We start from the raw sequence: 15,869 nt of genomic DNA, 5'->3' as shown, positions 1-15,869 counted from the left end.
AGCCTTGACCTCCCAAACTCAGGTGATCCTCCCACTTCAGCCAGTACTACAGGTGTGTGCCACCATGCCTGGCTAGTATTTGTATTTTTGGTGCAGATGGGGTTTCACCATGTTGGTCAGGCTGGTCTCCAACTCCCGACCTCATGATCCACCTGCCTTGGCCTCCCAAAGTGCTGGGATTACAGGTATGAGCCACCGTGCCCGGCCTAAAACAGCTTATTCTTATATAGCCTGTGTGCCAGGCATTCCACATGCTTTACAGGTATTAACTCCTTTCATGCCTATGATAACCCTGTGAGTCAATACTTCTACCATCTCAGCTTTACAGATGAGGAAATGGGCTCAGAGAGCTTAAGCAACTTGCTCAAGGTCCTAAGATTGTTGAGAATTGGAGCTGAGATTTGAGCACATGATTTTGGAGTCTGTGCTTTATCCACTACGTAGTACTAGGTAGGATGTGATTCCTGCTGTCAAGGATGCAGAGCTTCTTGAAAAGATAAGAGATAACTATTTGACAGGATAAATATAAATAAAAAGTAGGGCACATTTAATCTCAAATGAATGGAATGATTTAGCGTGCTCTCAGAGGTGAGTGGGCACTCCACTGCCTGTGAGATAATCCAATGGGGTGTAGGAAGGACAGATTGGAGCTTCTATTTATATTTATATTACTGGTTCATTGAATAGCCCAAACTTCCAAGTTCTTCATCAAAAGAGAAAACCAATGACGGTGTAATCAGATCTGATGGGACACGGTCAAAAAACATGAATGTATCAACTTCACCGCATGAAATATGGGTTGATAGCTGCTGTTCTTAGCTAAGATGTCGGGAGCTGGTGTACACTGAGGAAGAGTTTCATCATGACATCTACTGTTATTCATGACAGTAGAGTGTTCACTGGCCGCATGGGAGCAGTGAGAGTAACGAGCGTGTGAGTGCAGAGGGCTGTGTGCCTCCTCCACGTGCGGGGCACTGGGGACACAGCAGTGAGCACCACTGACAAGCATCTCTTGAGGAGCTTATGCTCCAGTTGGAGAAGACAGATGATAAGCAAGATGGACAAAGGAAATATGTAGTGTTAGGTGGTGATATATACTAAGGAGAAAAATAAAGCGGGAAAAGGGGTGGCAGGAATTGGGGAAAGAGTCTTTAATTTTTAAATAAGGTGGCCATGTCAGGAGTCAGTGAGAAGGAACTGTTTGAGTAACTACCTGGAGGAAGTGAGTGAAGGAACCGTGTGGCCATGTGGCGGGGAAGAGCATTCAAAACACACACACACACATACATACACGCATGCACACACACACAAACACACACACGTGCACACAGAGCAACTGCTAAGACCCTAAGGCGCAGATGTGCCTGGAAGGTTAAAGAACGAAGAGACCAGTATGACTGGAGCCTAGGGAACAGGGAGTGATGAGAGACGAAGCGGGGAGGTAAAGGAGAGGCTGCACATGTGTCGGCAGGTCCCTGTAGCTACACGTGGGTTTCGGGCTGCGAGTGGGATGGGAAGGCACTGGAGGGTGTGAGCCAAGAAGTGACATGATCTGGCTCATGTTTCTAGAGGATATTAAGGCTGCTGTGTTGAAATACATTGTAGGGAAGTAAGGGCAGAAGCCAGGGGACCAGCTGGAAGGCCTAGGGTAATTTTCCAGATGAGCCTGGACCAGAGTATTAGCTATGGAGGTGAGGAGAAGGAGCTGGATGCTGGATACAATTTGATGGGAGAACCAACAGGATTTACTGATGCATTCGAAGTGAGCTGTGAGAGAGACTGAGAGTACCTACACATCACACAGAAAAACTTCCATTCGAGATAAATGCTTAAAACCTTTTACTTCTAGAGATGCGTGATGGAGTGTGAAGGCTGCTAGAATAGACAAAAAAGAGTCTACAGGGATTCTGAGGAGAAAGGCCACTCAGAGGAGGACAGTCAGGGGTGGACTTGATTGGACCTTGAAGAATGGGTAGGATCCAGAGAGTTGGAAAGGCCCAGGCAGGGTATGGTGAGGTCAGCAAAGGAAGGGACCTGGTTCCTCCTAGGCCTGTGCTAATCATGGAGCCTGGAGTACAGGCTTTAGATCTTACAGTTTTAAGATAGAATGGTAGCAGGAGGCCAGTTTGTCTGGCACTTGAACTCCAGGTGGGGCAGTTTAGAACTTTACCTTCAGTCAGTAGGAATGACTGGGAGTTTTTGACTGGGGGAGTTGAGTGGTACGGGTTGGCTTCAACAATTTGCTTCTCTTGTAAGCTCTGACTGAGAACCATTGGTTAATATATATAATTTATATAATATATATAATACACACACAGAGTAATATACATATACACACATTCTTATAGAACTGTAATATATAGTTATATATTCATATGTATACATATATAATTGCGATATACAGTAATTATACACATATACACATATATGTAGGTGTATATGTATGCGTATGTGTGCCGTGTGTGTGTGTATATATGTATCTAAATACACACAGGCACACATATACATGCATATACATACACAGGCACACATATACATACATATATACACACACAGGCACACAGATATATATGGGAATGATTCCATTGGACTTGCTTGCTATATAATAGAAATAAATGTTTCTGGTTACACTGACAAATTTTAAAAAGCTTTATCTATATTTTAGGGAGTAGTTAGGGTTTTTTTTGGTGAATGCTATTTAATGAATTTTCCTCTCACTGGATAATTGTGTGTCTGGCCAATACACATCCTGCACAATTCCGTTTGCCACTCCAAGATGTTATCCTCAGGTGCCCCGGCATAAACAGTATGGCGGAAATACCCTTTTCCCTGTCTGTGTTTGTAAGATAGCCTCTTTCATGCCAGAAGAACTATTTTGGGAGAATGATTCATGTCACATTTTGGCCTCATTACAGTTTTAAGTTGTAAATGATGCCGGTTTGCCTGGAGGTGTAAACATAAGTGTTATCTTCATATGCATATGGGAATACCTGTAACAGAAAAAGTACTTTCTATTCTTGAGTTACAGTCTAGGTTATAAACAAAGAGATTAACAAGATCTTTATCAAAATTCTAATTTTATTGATGAGAAGCATACTTCTGAAAGAGTACCAGTTACCTGTGGCTCTGCCTCCATTCTCCATTTCCAATCACAGATGGAGGGTCAAAGAACTTAATGTCTTATTGTTATGAGCAGATGATTCTATAAAATAAACACTGTGCTTTCTCTTTTGAAATAGTGTGAAAAGTGAGAGCAGGTGTTAAATTACTGTCTTGCTGTTTGTGGTTAAAAGTAACAGGAGGTACAAAAATCATTCAAAGTGTATTTAGGTGTGAATGATAAAGTAAGGTGAAGCCATTCTAATTATTCCAGTTTGCTTTCTGGTAACTTTAAAGGATGTGGCAAAGCTTCCTTATTTACTCAGTGGTTAACAATGTATGACGACATTGGAAATGAGGAACACTTAACATCTGAGTTCATTACCAAGCCTTGTACACAACAGTGCCATAAAAGTGTTTATTGGCTGGGTGTGGTGACTCACATCTGTAATCCCAGCACTTTGGGAGGCTGAGGTGGGTGTATCACGAGGTCAGGAGTTCGCGACCAGCCTGGCCAACATGGTGAAACTCTGTCTCTACTAAAAGTACAAAAATTAGCCCAGCACGATGGCAGGCACCTGTAATCCCAGATACTGGGGAGGCTGAGGCAGGATAATCGCTTGAACCAGGGCGGCAGAGGTTACAGTGAGCCAAGATCACGCCACTGCACTCCAGCCTGGGCGACAAAGAATCCGTATCAAAAAAAAAAAAAAGTGTTTATTGATTTGTCCCCATATAACAGTTCAAATAGGAAAAAATTAGGTTTGGAATGTGGCTAGATTTTTCTATGATTCTCAAGGAATTACATACCCTATCTTAAAATTTTAAAATTGACAAAATATTACTTATTTTATAATTTTAAATTATAAAAGTGAAAATTGAAAAACAAAAAATTAAAGGAATGCTAATGGATTTGTTGTTGTTTGCTATACATCCTTTTTTTTTTTTTTTTTTTTTTTTGGCGTCTTGCTCAGTTTCCCAGCCTGGAGTGCAGTGGTGTGATCTTGCCTCACTACAATCTCTGCCCACTAAGTTCAAGTGATTTTCCCATCTCGGCCTCCTGCGTAGCTGGGATTACAGGTGCGCATCACCATGCCCAGCTGATTTTTGTATTTTTAGTAGAAATGGGGTTTTACCATGTTGGCCAGGCTGGTCTCAAACTCCTGACCTCAAGTGATCCACCTGCCTCAGCCTCCCAAAGTTTTGGGATTACAGGCGTGAGCCACTGCACCTGGCCTGGTTTTTTTTTTTTTTTTTTTGAAATGGAGTTTCGCTCTTGTTGCCCAGGCTGGAGTGTGATGGTGTCATCTTGGCTCTCTGCAACCTCCACCTCCCAGGTTCAAGCGATTCTCCTGCCTCAGCCTCCCAAGTAGCTAGGAGTACAGGCATGTGCCACCACAGTGGCTGATTTTGTATTTTTAGTAGAGATGGGGTTTCACCATGTTAGCCAGGTTGCTCTCGAACTCCTGACCTCAGGTGATCCACCAGCCTTGGCCTCCCAAAGTGTTGGGATTACAGGCGTGAGCCACCGTGCCTGGCCTATATGCACATTTTGATGGCAAGTTTTTTGGATACAGTGACAACCTTTTTGATTCACTGACAGTGAGACATACTCTCCCCACTCCCTTGGGCATGTGCTTTAAAAAATTATTTTCTGGTTCATCTGTGGTTGGTGCTTTCCATTTGGAACTTTTGACCCATGCCATTTAGGCAGATTTATTCATATTTGAATAAGATTCTTCAATTAACAGTAAACCAAATGCATTGTAACATCTTATTTAATTCTAAAGTGGTGGTTTGAAAAAATATTAGCAATTTGAGGACTCTTAAGCAGTTTTGTCAATTCAGCTGAATCCAGCCTCATAGCAAAATCTGACCTTGAATTCCCCCATCCTGCTAGAATCTTCTAACTATGATGAGTGACACCTAATTTTTTCTTTTTTTTTCTTTATGTTAGACATAAAAAAAAATCTTCTCTTGGTTATTCAGTGACTGCCTCATTAACTAGCCTGGGTCTCTACTTCTAGAAATTAGAATTTAGTGGTTTTGGAGTGGGGCCCAAACACCTATATTAAAAAATAGGGCCAGGTGCCGTGGCTCATGCCTGTAATCCTAGTACTTTGGGAGGCCGAGGTGGGTGGATCACGAGGTTAGGAGATCGAGACCATCCTGGGTAACACGGTGAAATCCCGTCTCTAAAAACACACAAAACTGGCTGGGCGTGGTGGCGGGCGCCTGTAGTCCCAGCTATTTGGGAGGCTGAGGAAGGAGAATGGCTTGAACCCGGGAGGCGGAGCTTGCAGTGAGCTGAGATCTAGCCACTGCACTCCAGCCTGGGCGACAGAGCGAGACCGTCTCAAAAAACAAACAAACAAACAAACAAAACAAAAGCCACCAAAAAAGCTCTCCCAATGATTCTGATGCTCTAAGAGGACAATGGGTAAATAAAGGGCAAGCCTCAAAACCAAGATGTAAACATGGACACAAATCTCTGATGGTCCCCTTTTTTGAAAGTTAACTGGATTGAACTGTGACGTGTCTATGGTATGACAGTGAAATGAGAGAACTCCTAACATGTAATGAAACGTTGCTGTATTTCACATTTCCCCTTCTGTCTTCTCAGCCATCATGTATGTCATGGGAGCACTTGGCCCTGCAGTGGGATATTTATTAGGTGGACTTCTTATTGGTTTTTATGTTGATCCCAGAAATCCTGTTCACCTTGACCAGAATGACCCTCGTTTCATTGGAAACTGGTAAGTTCTGTTCTCTAATTTTAAAATTTCACTTCTTACTAACGATAGTTAAAATAAGAGTACATTTGTATTTAAAATTTTTCCAATAGGGAGACAAAAAATAGCTGAAAGGTGTCTGGGAAGGGGTGACAGGCAGGATAATAACATCCCAAAGAAAGCTACATCCTAATCCCCAGAATCTATGAATATGTTATCTTACATGGCAAAAGGGACATTGCAAATGTGATTAAGGACTCTGAGATTGTTTTAGATGACCTGGGTGGGCCCAATGTAATCAAAGGAAAGAGCGAGGCAGGAGGGCAAGAATCAGAGAAGGAGATTTGCTGATTGAAGCACAGGTTGGAGTGATGTGCCTTGAAGATGGAGGAAGGAGCTGCGAGCAAAGAATGCAGGTGGACTCTAGAAGCTGGAAAAGCAAGGAAATGGGCTCTTCCCCAGCCTCCAGAAGGCACGCAGCCCTTTCAGCCATTTTACACTTCTGACCTCCACAACTGTCACATGAATCAGATTGTGTTCCTGAAGCCACTTCTTATAGCAGGGAGCTTATACAGAGGGTTTGGGGACACTGGCTTAATCCGCATTCTTCAGGTTTGGGGTGCTTCCTTTATAGCAGAGTGAAGGAAAACGACTGCTGTGGCTGTGTGGGGACTTTCCTGCTGACTTTAATCACACCTTTCAGTATCTTTTCTGTGCCTTAAAAAAAATGCATTGTTTTCACTTTCTTATTGTATTTGTGTGTCTGCTTTACAACCCTTTCCCACTGCCTGGAATGCCAGTCCTGCTTTTCCATTGTCACACTCTCAGTGACCCTTTTTTCCTGCTAATATTTTGTTTCCTCACGTGTGCTAGAGATTTAGCTGCTTTCTCGCTTCCTAGGACTTAACTGTCCTGCAAAATAAGTGATGCTTAGGACTCAGAATGAGAACTTCAACTTTGGATGTTATGTTAGTTATCCAAATAACAGAGTCGTGTTTCAGTTCTTGCAGTCCTCAACTTGAACATAATAAGTTATTTTTTACAATTGCAAGCACTAACTGAAAATATTGGTGTCCTGAATTCATTTCATGTGGGTTAGCAATATATATACATTGATAAGGCATTTTCACTTTATAGTAAAGAGAATACTTCAGTATTAGACAAGATACGTGCCAAGTAATTACTCACTTTTTTTTGGAACATAGACGCACATGAAGAAAGTAATTACTTTCTAAAGAGTGTCTTAGAGTACTTTGTTTTCTCTGTGTTTCATTACATGATAATAACATTGTAACTCTGAGGTTGGTAGGAATAATGTTTAACACACTATTGATTTTCAAAGCAGCTAACAGATATCAGTTGTTATACACACTTCCTATTTTCATAAGTAATGCTCTTTGAAGTTGGAAGTGTTATGTCTGGTAGAATTTTTAAATCATACAGAAAGGAGTTCCCCTGTCAGCGTTAGGGAAGTAACACAGGAGTTTTAAGTTCTTGACTCATAGTGAAATTTCTGGTCTTGTCTGTTTTCTTTCCAGTTCTGAAATAAATCAGAGTAGAGACTTTTTTCATTGTCAGAAAACCAGATTAATTAACTCTATTTATGAACATCCAGCATATGTTCTGTGTTCTATTTAGAGGTCCTTAAGGAGGGCACAGTGGCAGGGAAACATCTGGAGGGAAAGATGGGGAGAACCAACTCGGGTAGGGAGAAGGAGGGAAGGCAGGAGCTTTAGTCTTACTAGTACTTTATGCTGTCTTTTGAACTGTTTTTAGGAGACGTTAGTCCAGTTGGCAGCAAAATTGAGAGATGGGGGCTGGGTATGGTGGCTCATGCCTGTAATCGCAACACTTTTGGAGGCCGAGGCAGGTGGATCACTTGAAGGTCAGGAGTTTGAGATCACCCTGGCCAACGTGGCGAGCCTCCATCTCTACTAAAAATACAAAAAATTAGCCAGGTGTGGTGGCGCATGCCTGTAGTCCCAGCTACTTGAGAGGCTGAGGCAGGAGAATCACTTGAACCTGGGAGGCGGAGGTTGCAGTGAGCTGAGATCGTGCCGTTGCACTCCAGCCTGAGTGACAGAGTGAGACTCTATCTCAAAATAAATAAATAATAAATAAATAAAATTGAGAGATGAAGAGTATATGACCCTGAAGCCATATTCCCCTGGGTTTAAACCCTAGTCTGCCACCTAATACCTATGTGACCTTGGGGAAGTTACTCTGTGCCTCAGTTTTTATAATCCATAAAAGAAGGTAGTTATGATACTTATTATCATATGGTCGTTGTGAGGAATGAATGAGTTTATATGTCTGGCACTCTAAGTTGTTCCTGCTGTACAGTATGTGTTAGCTATTCAGTCCTTTGAATTTAATCAGCGCTGAAGTAATTTTACCCATTTTTAATGGCTCAATGTTAGTTCTACACATGATAAAGACTGTCAATATAGAAACATATAATGAGGGTCTATTTAAACACAAATTTGAATTTTATTGAGTAACTACTTGTAACAGGCTTCTACCTTGAACAAAGACAGTTATTTGATGCAATGTTATTTTATATGATGTCTAGCAGCAGTGATAAGTTTTCAATAGGTATATGATGAGAGGGAGAAGACGGAAGGAAGGAATGAATAATGCTAAAATGTATTGGGTGATTATTTTGTGTCCAGCATTATACTAAGCTCTACAAACATTCTCATTTAAGCCTTGTAACAACCATAGGTAGTCACTGGTATTATGTGCATTTTGCAGCTGAGGAAATTGGTGTTCAAGGAGTTCAATAATTTTCCATAGGCCTCAGAGTCAGTGAGAGCTGAGAAAAGAAACTGACTCCAGAGCAGAGCTCTCAGTCTATTCTCTTACTGGCCCCCTTAGTGAATGGTCTCTGAGTCACGGTTCATGAAAGGGATTTAGGTAGCTTGGCTTTTCAAGTGTAGCTAGTATTGATGTGTCTTTTTCCAACATGTAGTGCACACTTTCTTGTCTCACTCAGCTTTTCTCAGAGTCCTCTTTAGCATCATTATTATATCACGTGTTGTATCGATGTTATTTGAGACTGTTGAAGAATGAGAGTCGGTTTGCTCTGCTTTGAAGTGACCCCACACTTTAATATTATTTTTGTATTATTTTTGTTTATTTGCTATATTTCTCCCCTTCCTGTTATGCACCTTCACTTTGGGCTATTACAAGTAAATTTTTAATGTTTGCATATAATTTTAAGTCAATGGCTGGGGCTGGGATGGGCAGGGAGGCTGAGTGCAATGCTATGTAAAAAGCATGCCAGGTGCGGTGGCTCACACTTATAATCCCAGCAGTTTGGGAGGCTGAGGTGGGCAGATCACTTGAGCCCAGGAGTTCAAGACCAACCTGGGCAACATAGTGAGACCCCCCCACTTCTCAAAAAAAAAAAAAAATTAGCCACTGTGCCTATAGTCCCAGCTATTTGGTAGGCTCACGTGGAAGGACCACTTGAGCTCGGGAGGTCAAGGCTGCCGTAGAGCCATGATTGTACCACTGAACTCCAGCCTGGGCGACAGAGTGAGGCACTGTCTCTAAAGAAAAAAAAAATCAAAATAAATAAATAAATTAATTAAAAAGCAAAGCAACCACACAAAGCTAGCTATCATGAACCGATTGCTAATTTGGGGACAGACATTTTATGACATCCATCATAACATTGTCTTATTTAATTTCAACGATCCCCAAACATACTTATTACCCCTCTTGTAGATAAGAAGGCCAATTTAGAAAAGCAAAATAATTTCCCCAGGATCCTATAGTAAGCAAGTGGTAAAGACAGGATACAAATCCAGGTCTGTCTGAAGCCACAGCCCATGAGTTGTCCCCTGCACTACACTGCCTGCCCTCTTCTGGAGAGAGTGTGAGAGCTCAGGCAGCTGCAGGGATTCGGGGGACTGGAATGGAGAGTTTGTGGAGACTGGCTCCAGAGGCAAGTGAGCAGTGCCTGATGGGTAAGGACCTCGTAAGCAGCCAAGTAGTAAGAGGGGTCAGGCATTATCATACCTATGTTCTCTGTAGACAGATGACCTTTTAAATTTTTTTTATTTTTAATTTTGAGACAGAGTTTCACTCTTATTGCCCAGACTGGAGTGCAGTGGCAAGGTCTTGGCTCAGTGCAACCTCCGCCTCCTGAGTTCAAGCCATCCTCCTGCCTCAGCCTCCCGAGTAGCTGGGATTACAGGCACTTGCCACCATGCCTAGCTAATTTTTGTATTTTTAGTTGAGACAGGGTTTCACCATGTTTAGCAGGCTGGTCTCAAACTCCTGACCTCAGGTGATCCACCCACCTTGGCCTCCCAAAGTGCTGGGATTACAGGTGTGAGCCACTGTGCCCAGCTGACCTTTTTAAAATCAAAACTGTCTCTTTCAATTTATTTATTCAGCAGATTTTTTTTGAGTACCTAATCTGTGTCAGGCACTGGGCTGGTGGTTACATTCTGAATAACTGAGATTTCTGGAGGTCTGCCCTGAGCAAACTTCTCAAAATAAAGCCCTTTCCTGACTATCTTAAAATCTTCATTTGATGTAACTTTAAATATCTTTGAAAATAGCACACTCAATTATTAATGACTAATTGTAGGAATCATTCTCTCAACTGTGACCTTTAGTAGCTGATAACAGCACTTAATAGAAACTTATTTTAAAAAATGAATTTTCACTTTGCAATGGATCTATATTCTTACTTGATTGAATTCAGTATTAATACTTATGATGCTGCTTGCATTCTGCTTACAATTGATGGGAATGTGTTGACTATTTATGAACTTGGAAGCTTGAATGGCAGAGTTTGGAGGTGAGGAATCGTAGTTAGAACGTGACTACCCTGTTAGGGAGGGCCAGGAACCTCTGATTGCTAAGGAAATGTTGAAAGGGGACTGAGAAATTGACCCACGGGGCATCATGCAGTCAAGAAGTCCAGGGCTCTAATACTACAATTTCATTCTACTCTCTGTATTTGCTTCCCAGTGCTCTGCAACGTGGCAACCTCAGGTGAATTTAAAGACAGAAGTCTGAGTCTAATAGCTCCTGTTCTACTTTTCTTGGGAAGCTTTCCAATACACATTCATTTCCCCTCTCTGAATTTTGATAGCACTCATAATCTGTACCATATAATCTAATATTTAATTATATGCATTTTACATTGCTTGGAGGTTGTTTCTTATATTTTTGGCTTGCTTATGAATAGGCTATAGGTTCTTGAAGGCAAGGACTAAGTTTAAATGTCTTTGTCGGTAACCCTCATACTTGGTGAAGTATTGTGAAGGCCAGCTAAGTGGGCAGCAATACATTCTTTTATTTTTTAAGTCTTGCTCTGTCACCCAAGCTGGAGTGTGGAGTGCAGTGGCCTGACCTCTGCTCACTGCAACATCCACCTCCCAAGTTCAAGTGATTCTCAGGTAATCCCCGAGTAGCTGGGATTACAGGTGCACACCACCACACCCGGTTAATTTTTGTATTTTTAGTAGAGACAGGGTTTCACCGTGTTGGCCAGGCTGGTCTCAAACTCCTGTCTCAGCCTCCCAAAATGCTGGCATTATAGGTGTGAGTCACTGCACCCGGCTGGGTCAATACATTCTTAAGTGTTTGCAGAAAAATATTTGAATATTCTCAATAATGTAAAACATATTTCACATGGGATATTAATGCTTTTCTTATGAGAAAGAAATGTCTATATTGGTCCATATAACATGCTATAGTCTACATTATTTTTCTATTGAATTTATAATTTAGTGATGTATCATAAAATACACATCATAGAAGGTTAGCAATGCTAGCAGAACTAACTCATTGGTGCTCAAAAACACTTGAATGAAATTGTAATCAGGTTGCTGTTTATAATATTCAGTATAACACTAGTATAATTATTGAGTAGATTTCTCATTTACATCACAGAAAGGGAGAATTCCTTCATTTTCTTAGTTTGCTCAACTTCCCACTGCTTTACAGTTGATTACAAAAAGTTTTCTCGAGAATTTTTTCACCACAAACTTCTACTTTGCTAATTTGTCCTCACTCACAAAAGAAAAGCCATAAATGCTATTCACATTTTCCAATTTTTTAGGTGGAGTGGATTCCTCCTTTGTGCCATTGCAATGTTTCTTGTGATATTCCCAATGTTTACTTTTCCAAAAAAGCTTCCACCTCGACACAAGAAAAAGAAAAAGAAAAAGTTTTCTGTTGATGCTGTTAGTGATGACGATGTTCTGAAGGAGAAATCAAACAACAGTGAACAAGTGGACAAAAAAGTTTCTTCTATGGGATTTGGAAAGGATGTCAGAGGTAAAGTATACCTCTTGAATAAATACATGCATGGCGCTTTGGTCAGTGCTACTCAAAGTGTGGTCCCAGGCCAGTGCTGTCTACCCACTGTCTGTGGTTGGCTTGTGGCCAGATAAGTACTAAGATTGAGAGTAAGTGTTGCAAAACTTTTAGAAACTTGACAGAGTAATTTTTTTTGTGTTGCATCTAATAATAATTTAAAAATTACGCTTATATTTTGTTATTTAAAATTAATTTTTAAATTATTCATTTGTGTATTTCGCAAAAGTATTAGTAGATGACAGGCTAGAAATCATAATTTTAAAAAATGGCTTTTCCTCACACACAGTTTGAGAAGCACTGATTTAGATCATAAAGAAACAGATGTCTATATATGTTATTTACTATAATTAGAGATGTCTGATTTTTAAAATATTAAAAATCAAGTGCATTGTGCCATGGAGGGTTTGTTTCAGGGGAATAATAGTGGCTTTGGTGTGTGGTTTGATGCCTACATAAGTATAAAACCTACCACTAGAAAGGGATCTCACTTAGCAGCTGTGTCAAATGCTTGCATATGGGCTCAGAGAAGGGTGGCCAGGGGATGGGCCTCCAAACCCAGTGTAAAAGTATTCAGAAGGTCTTGGTGATGTATAGTTTATTTTTTTCATTTTTATTTATCTTAAAAATGCTGATTATATTAAGCTAGATTAGGCAATCTATAACCTAAACAATTTGAAGTGATCATGACCAGACAATATTTGTTCAGTGTTTCGTATATCTGTTGAAAGAAAATAAGTCCCTTTAATTCTAGAAACCTATAATGTGGCGCTCCCATTAGTTTCAATTTTGTTTCCAACATTCTCTGAATTGATTTTTTTTGGTATAAATTATGAAGCACAATATTTATCAAGTGCTTTCATCAATCAAGGTTGTGTTAGGTAAAATTTACCTAGGCACGTTATCATCTCATTTTGACTGTATACACAGTGTGGCCAAAGAGGAACATTTCCAGCCTAGAATAAAGTTACTCATATGTTACAGACATGTCCCTATGGCCTAAGAATAATAACAGTTAGATTGAACCATTTTTAAAGACTATATTTTTTGAAAGCAAATGAAGTGCTATTTCATTGAAAATGTTTCTTTCCAGTTACATTTTAGATTTGGCCCTCTCCCTTCCCATGATTTTGTGACACTGTGCACTTTTGGAACTGTACATGACTTCTTATGCTCTAATAACATAAATTGTTCTCTGGACGCTGGCATGGCCTGATCTCTTCCCATGTGCACTGGCCCATCATTTTTGTGAACCTGCTATAGACCATTATGGCTACTATCAAAAGAGTGATTTTTTTTTTCACAACTCAATTGAGACAAGGTTGATGTCAAAGAATTTAAAACATAGCAATAGTCTTTGTGATTCTTTTTTTTTTGAGATGGGTCGCCCAGGCTGGAGTGCAGTGGTGCGATCTCCACTTACTGCAATCTCTGCCTCCCAGGTTCAAGCAATTCTCCTGCCTCAGCCTCTTGAGTAGCTGGCATTACAGGCGCCCGCCCATGCCCAACTAATTTTTTGTATTTTTTTTTTTTTTTTAGTAGAGATGGTGTTCCACCATGTTGGCCAGGCTGGTCTCGAACTCCTGACCTCAGGTGATTCACCTTCCTCGGCCTCCCAAAGTGTTGGTATTACAGGTGTGAGTCACCATGCCTGGCCAGCCTTTGCGTTTTCATTTATGGAGACTATAAAGTAGACTCAAAGGGAGAAATAAAGTCATACATAAGATAAAATTATATGTTTTATAGCTTAGGGTTAGGTGACTTGAATATGAAATATATCATCTATTGGACAGTATAAAAAAGTGGGGAGAAGATTGATATCAAATACCAACAGCAGATACAACTGTTGCTGGGAATGAAGTTCTTTTGGAAGATGCAGTGTAGACAATGCGATCAATGCCCTGTCCACATTTTTGGACCCTACCGTTTTCATGGCGGAGGTCCACTAACTGCCGGGACTGAAATTATTTGCCTGAAGGTTTTTTTTTGTGGTCTGAGAAAACTGCTTGGCTCCTGCTTGAGGCGGTTTTCAGGTACCAAGGAATGAAACCCCTGGCCTCCCATGCCCCAGATAAGTCTTAAGCGGATGACTGGATAAGCACCGCGGCTCCTGCCCCTCTTGGAGGAGGCAATTCTTAGGTGTGTCTCTGTGTCTTTCGTGGGCTCTCCTCCCTTCCAGTGCACTTCCACCACGGTCTCCACCCAGCGTTCCCTGAGTTGCCCAAATAAATTATTTGGACGTGAACTCTTGTCTCAGGTCCTGCTCCTGGGGAACCCCTACTTAGACATGCAGTTTCAAAAGCGATCAGGGCCATTGAGAATTCAAAACTGATTTGGGAAATTGAATCTATACACTATTTTATGGGAGATCTTCTTGTACTGCCAGGGGTTGCTTTTCTTTGTCTTCTCTATGCTCAATGTGATGGTTCAAGATATTTTCTTTTAAAAACAGGAATAAGAGGAGTCTTTGAACGGTGATGGGTAGTTGGTTTATCAAATCTGTTTCTATTCTGATTTTCTTATGAGTATTTTTGATAAAGCCTCCTTTTTTTACCCTATGCCTTGATTATCATGACTAATCCTACTTCTGCAGCCAAATCTCCTGACTGGGACACACAACTGATTCATTTTATTATTTCCACTTTTTTTTTTTTTTTTTTTTTTGAGACGGAGTCTTGCTCTGTCGCCCAGGCTGGAGTGCAGTGGCGCAATCTCGGCTCACTGCAAGCTCCGCCTCCCGGGTTCACACCATTCTCCCGCCTCAGCCTCCCAAGTAGCTGGGACTACAGGCGCCCGCCACTGCGCCCGGCTAATTTTTTTTTCTATTTTTAGTCTTGTACTGGATTCTCTAATCATATCAAGACTGGAACTTCAAGAGACACATTATCTTGTTAGAAAGAAATACTGTTTTAATTGAATTATACTGAAAATGTTTTGCCAAAAATGACAATGATGATATTAAAATAATGTTCAATTAGAATATTTAAAATTAATTCATTTTTATCTTGTATACATCTATTTCCTTTAGTGTATCTAATACATATCACCTGAAGAAAGTGATTAATATTTAATATAATTTTCCAAAGGACAAATTAAATCCCCAGGAATCGTTCTGCTATTGACATCTTTTTTTTTTTTTTTCAACAAAGCTGAGATTTATTATTGAGGTCTTGCCTTAAAGAATGATTCATAGAAAAGTCCATTTTGAGTTAAATCTGAGTTTGAATCCCAGATCCTGTTTTCCCTTCTATTTTCTGGAGTAGGGCTTCTTTTGGTCTTAATTTTTAAATTTTTTATTCTATTTTTATTTTATTGAGACAGAGTCTCTCTCTGTCACCCAGGCTGGAGTGCAGTGGTATGAACTTGGCTTGCTGCACCCTCAACCTCCCAGGCTCAAGTGATCCTTCCTGGCTCAGCCTCCCTAGTAGCTGGGACTACAAGCCTGTGCCACCACACCTAGGTAATTTTTGCATTTTTTGTACAGATGGGATTTCACCATGTTTCACAGGCTGCTCTAGAACTCCTGGGCTCAAGGGATCTGCCTGCCTCAGCCTCCCAAAGTGCTGGGATTACAAGTGTGAGCCACCACACTTGGATTTTTGGTCTTTATTTTGTATTTCAAATTTGGATACCAATATTAGTACCTTCAAAGAGGAGGTAGAAGTTGGTAACTTATAATTCCTTAAACAGAAAATT

The 15,869-nt window shown here is 40.7% G+C and overlaps 1 protein-coding gene across 2 annotated transcripts in view; it reads left to right on the top strand.

Annotated features, from left to right (window-relative positions):
• Positions 1-15,869, top strand: part of SLCO5A1 (solute carrier organic anion transporter family member 5A1) — a 155,955-nt gene that overhangs the window by 61,704 nt on the left and 78,382 nt on the right. For both annotated transcript variants that reach the window (XM_025394118.1, XM_025394120.1), the window contains 2 exons: positions 5,723-5,855; positions 11,917-12,134. In XM_025394118.1, the coding sequence (XP_025249903.1) occupies positions 5,723-5,855; positions 11,917-12,134 (351 nt within the window). The remainder of the gene's footprint in view (positions 1-5,722; positions 5,856-11,916; positions 12,135-15,869) is intronic.

The sequence above is a fragment of the Theropithecus gelada genome, chromosome 8 (assembly GCF_003255815.1).
Source record: "Theropithecus gelada isolate Dixy chromosome 8, Tgel_1.0, whole genome shotgun sequence".
NCBI classification, from domain to species: Eukaryota; Metazoa; Chordata; class Mammalia; order Primates; family Cercopithecidae; genus Theropithecus; species Theropithecus gelada.
The sequence above is the reverse complement of the archived record's forward strand: the minus strand, read 5'-3'. Positions and strand labels throughout refer to the sequence as shown.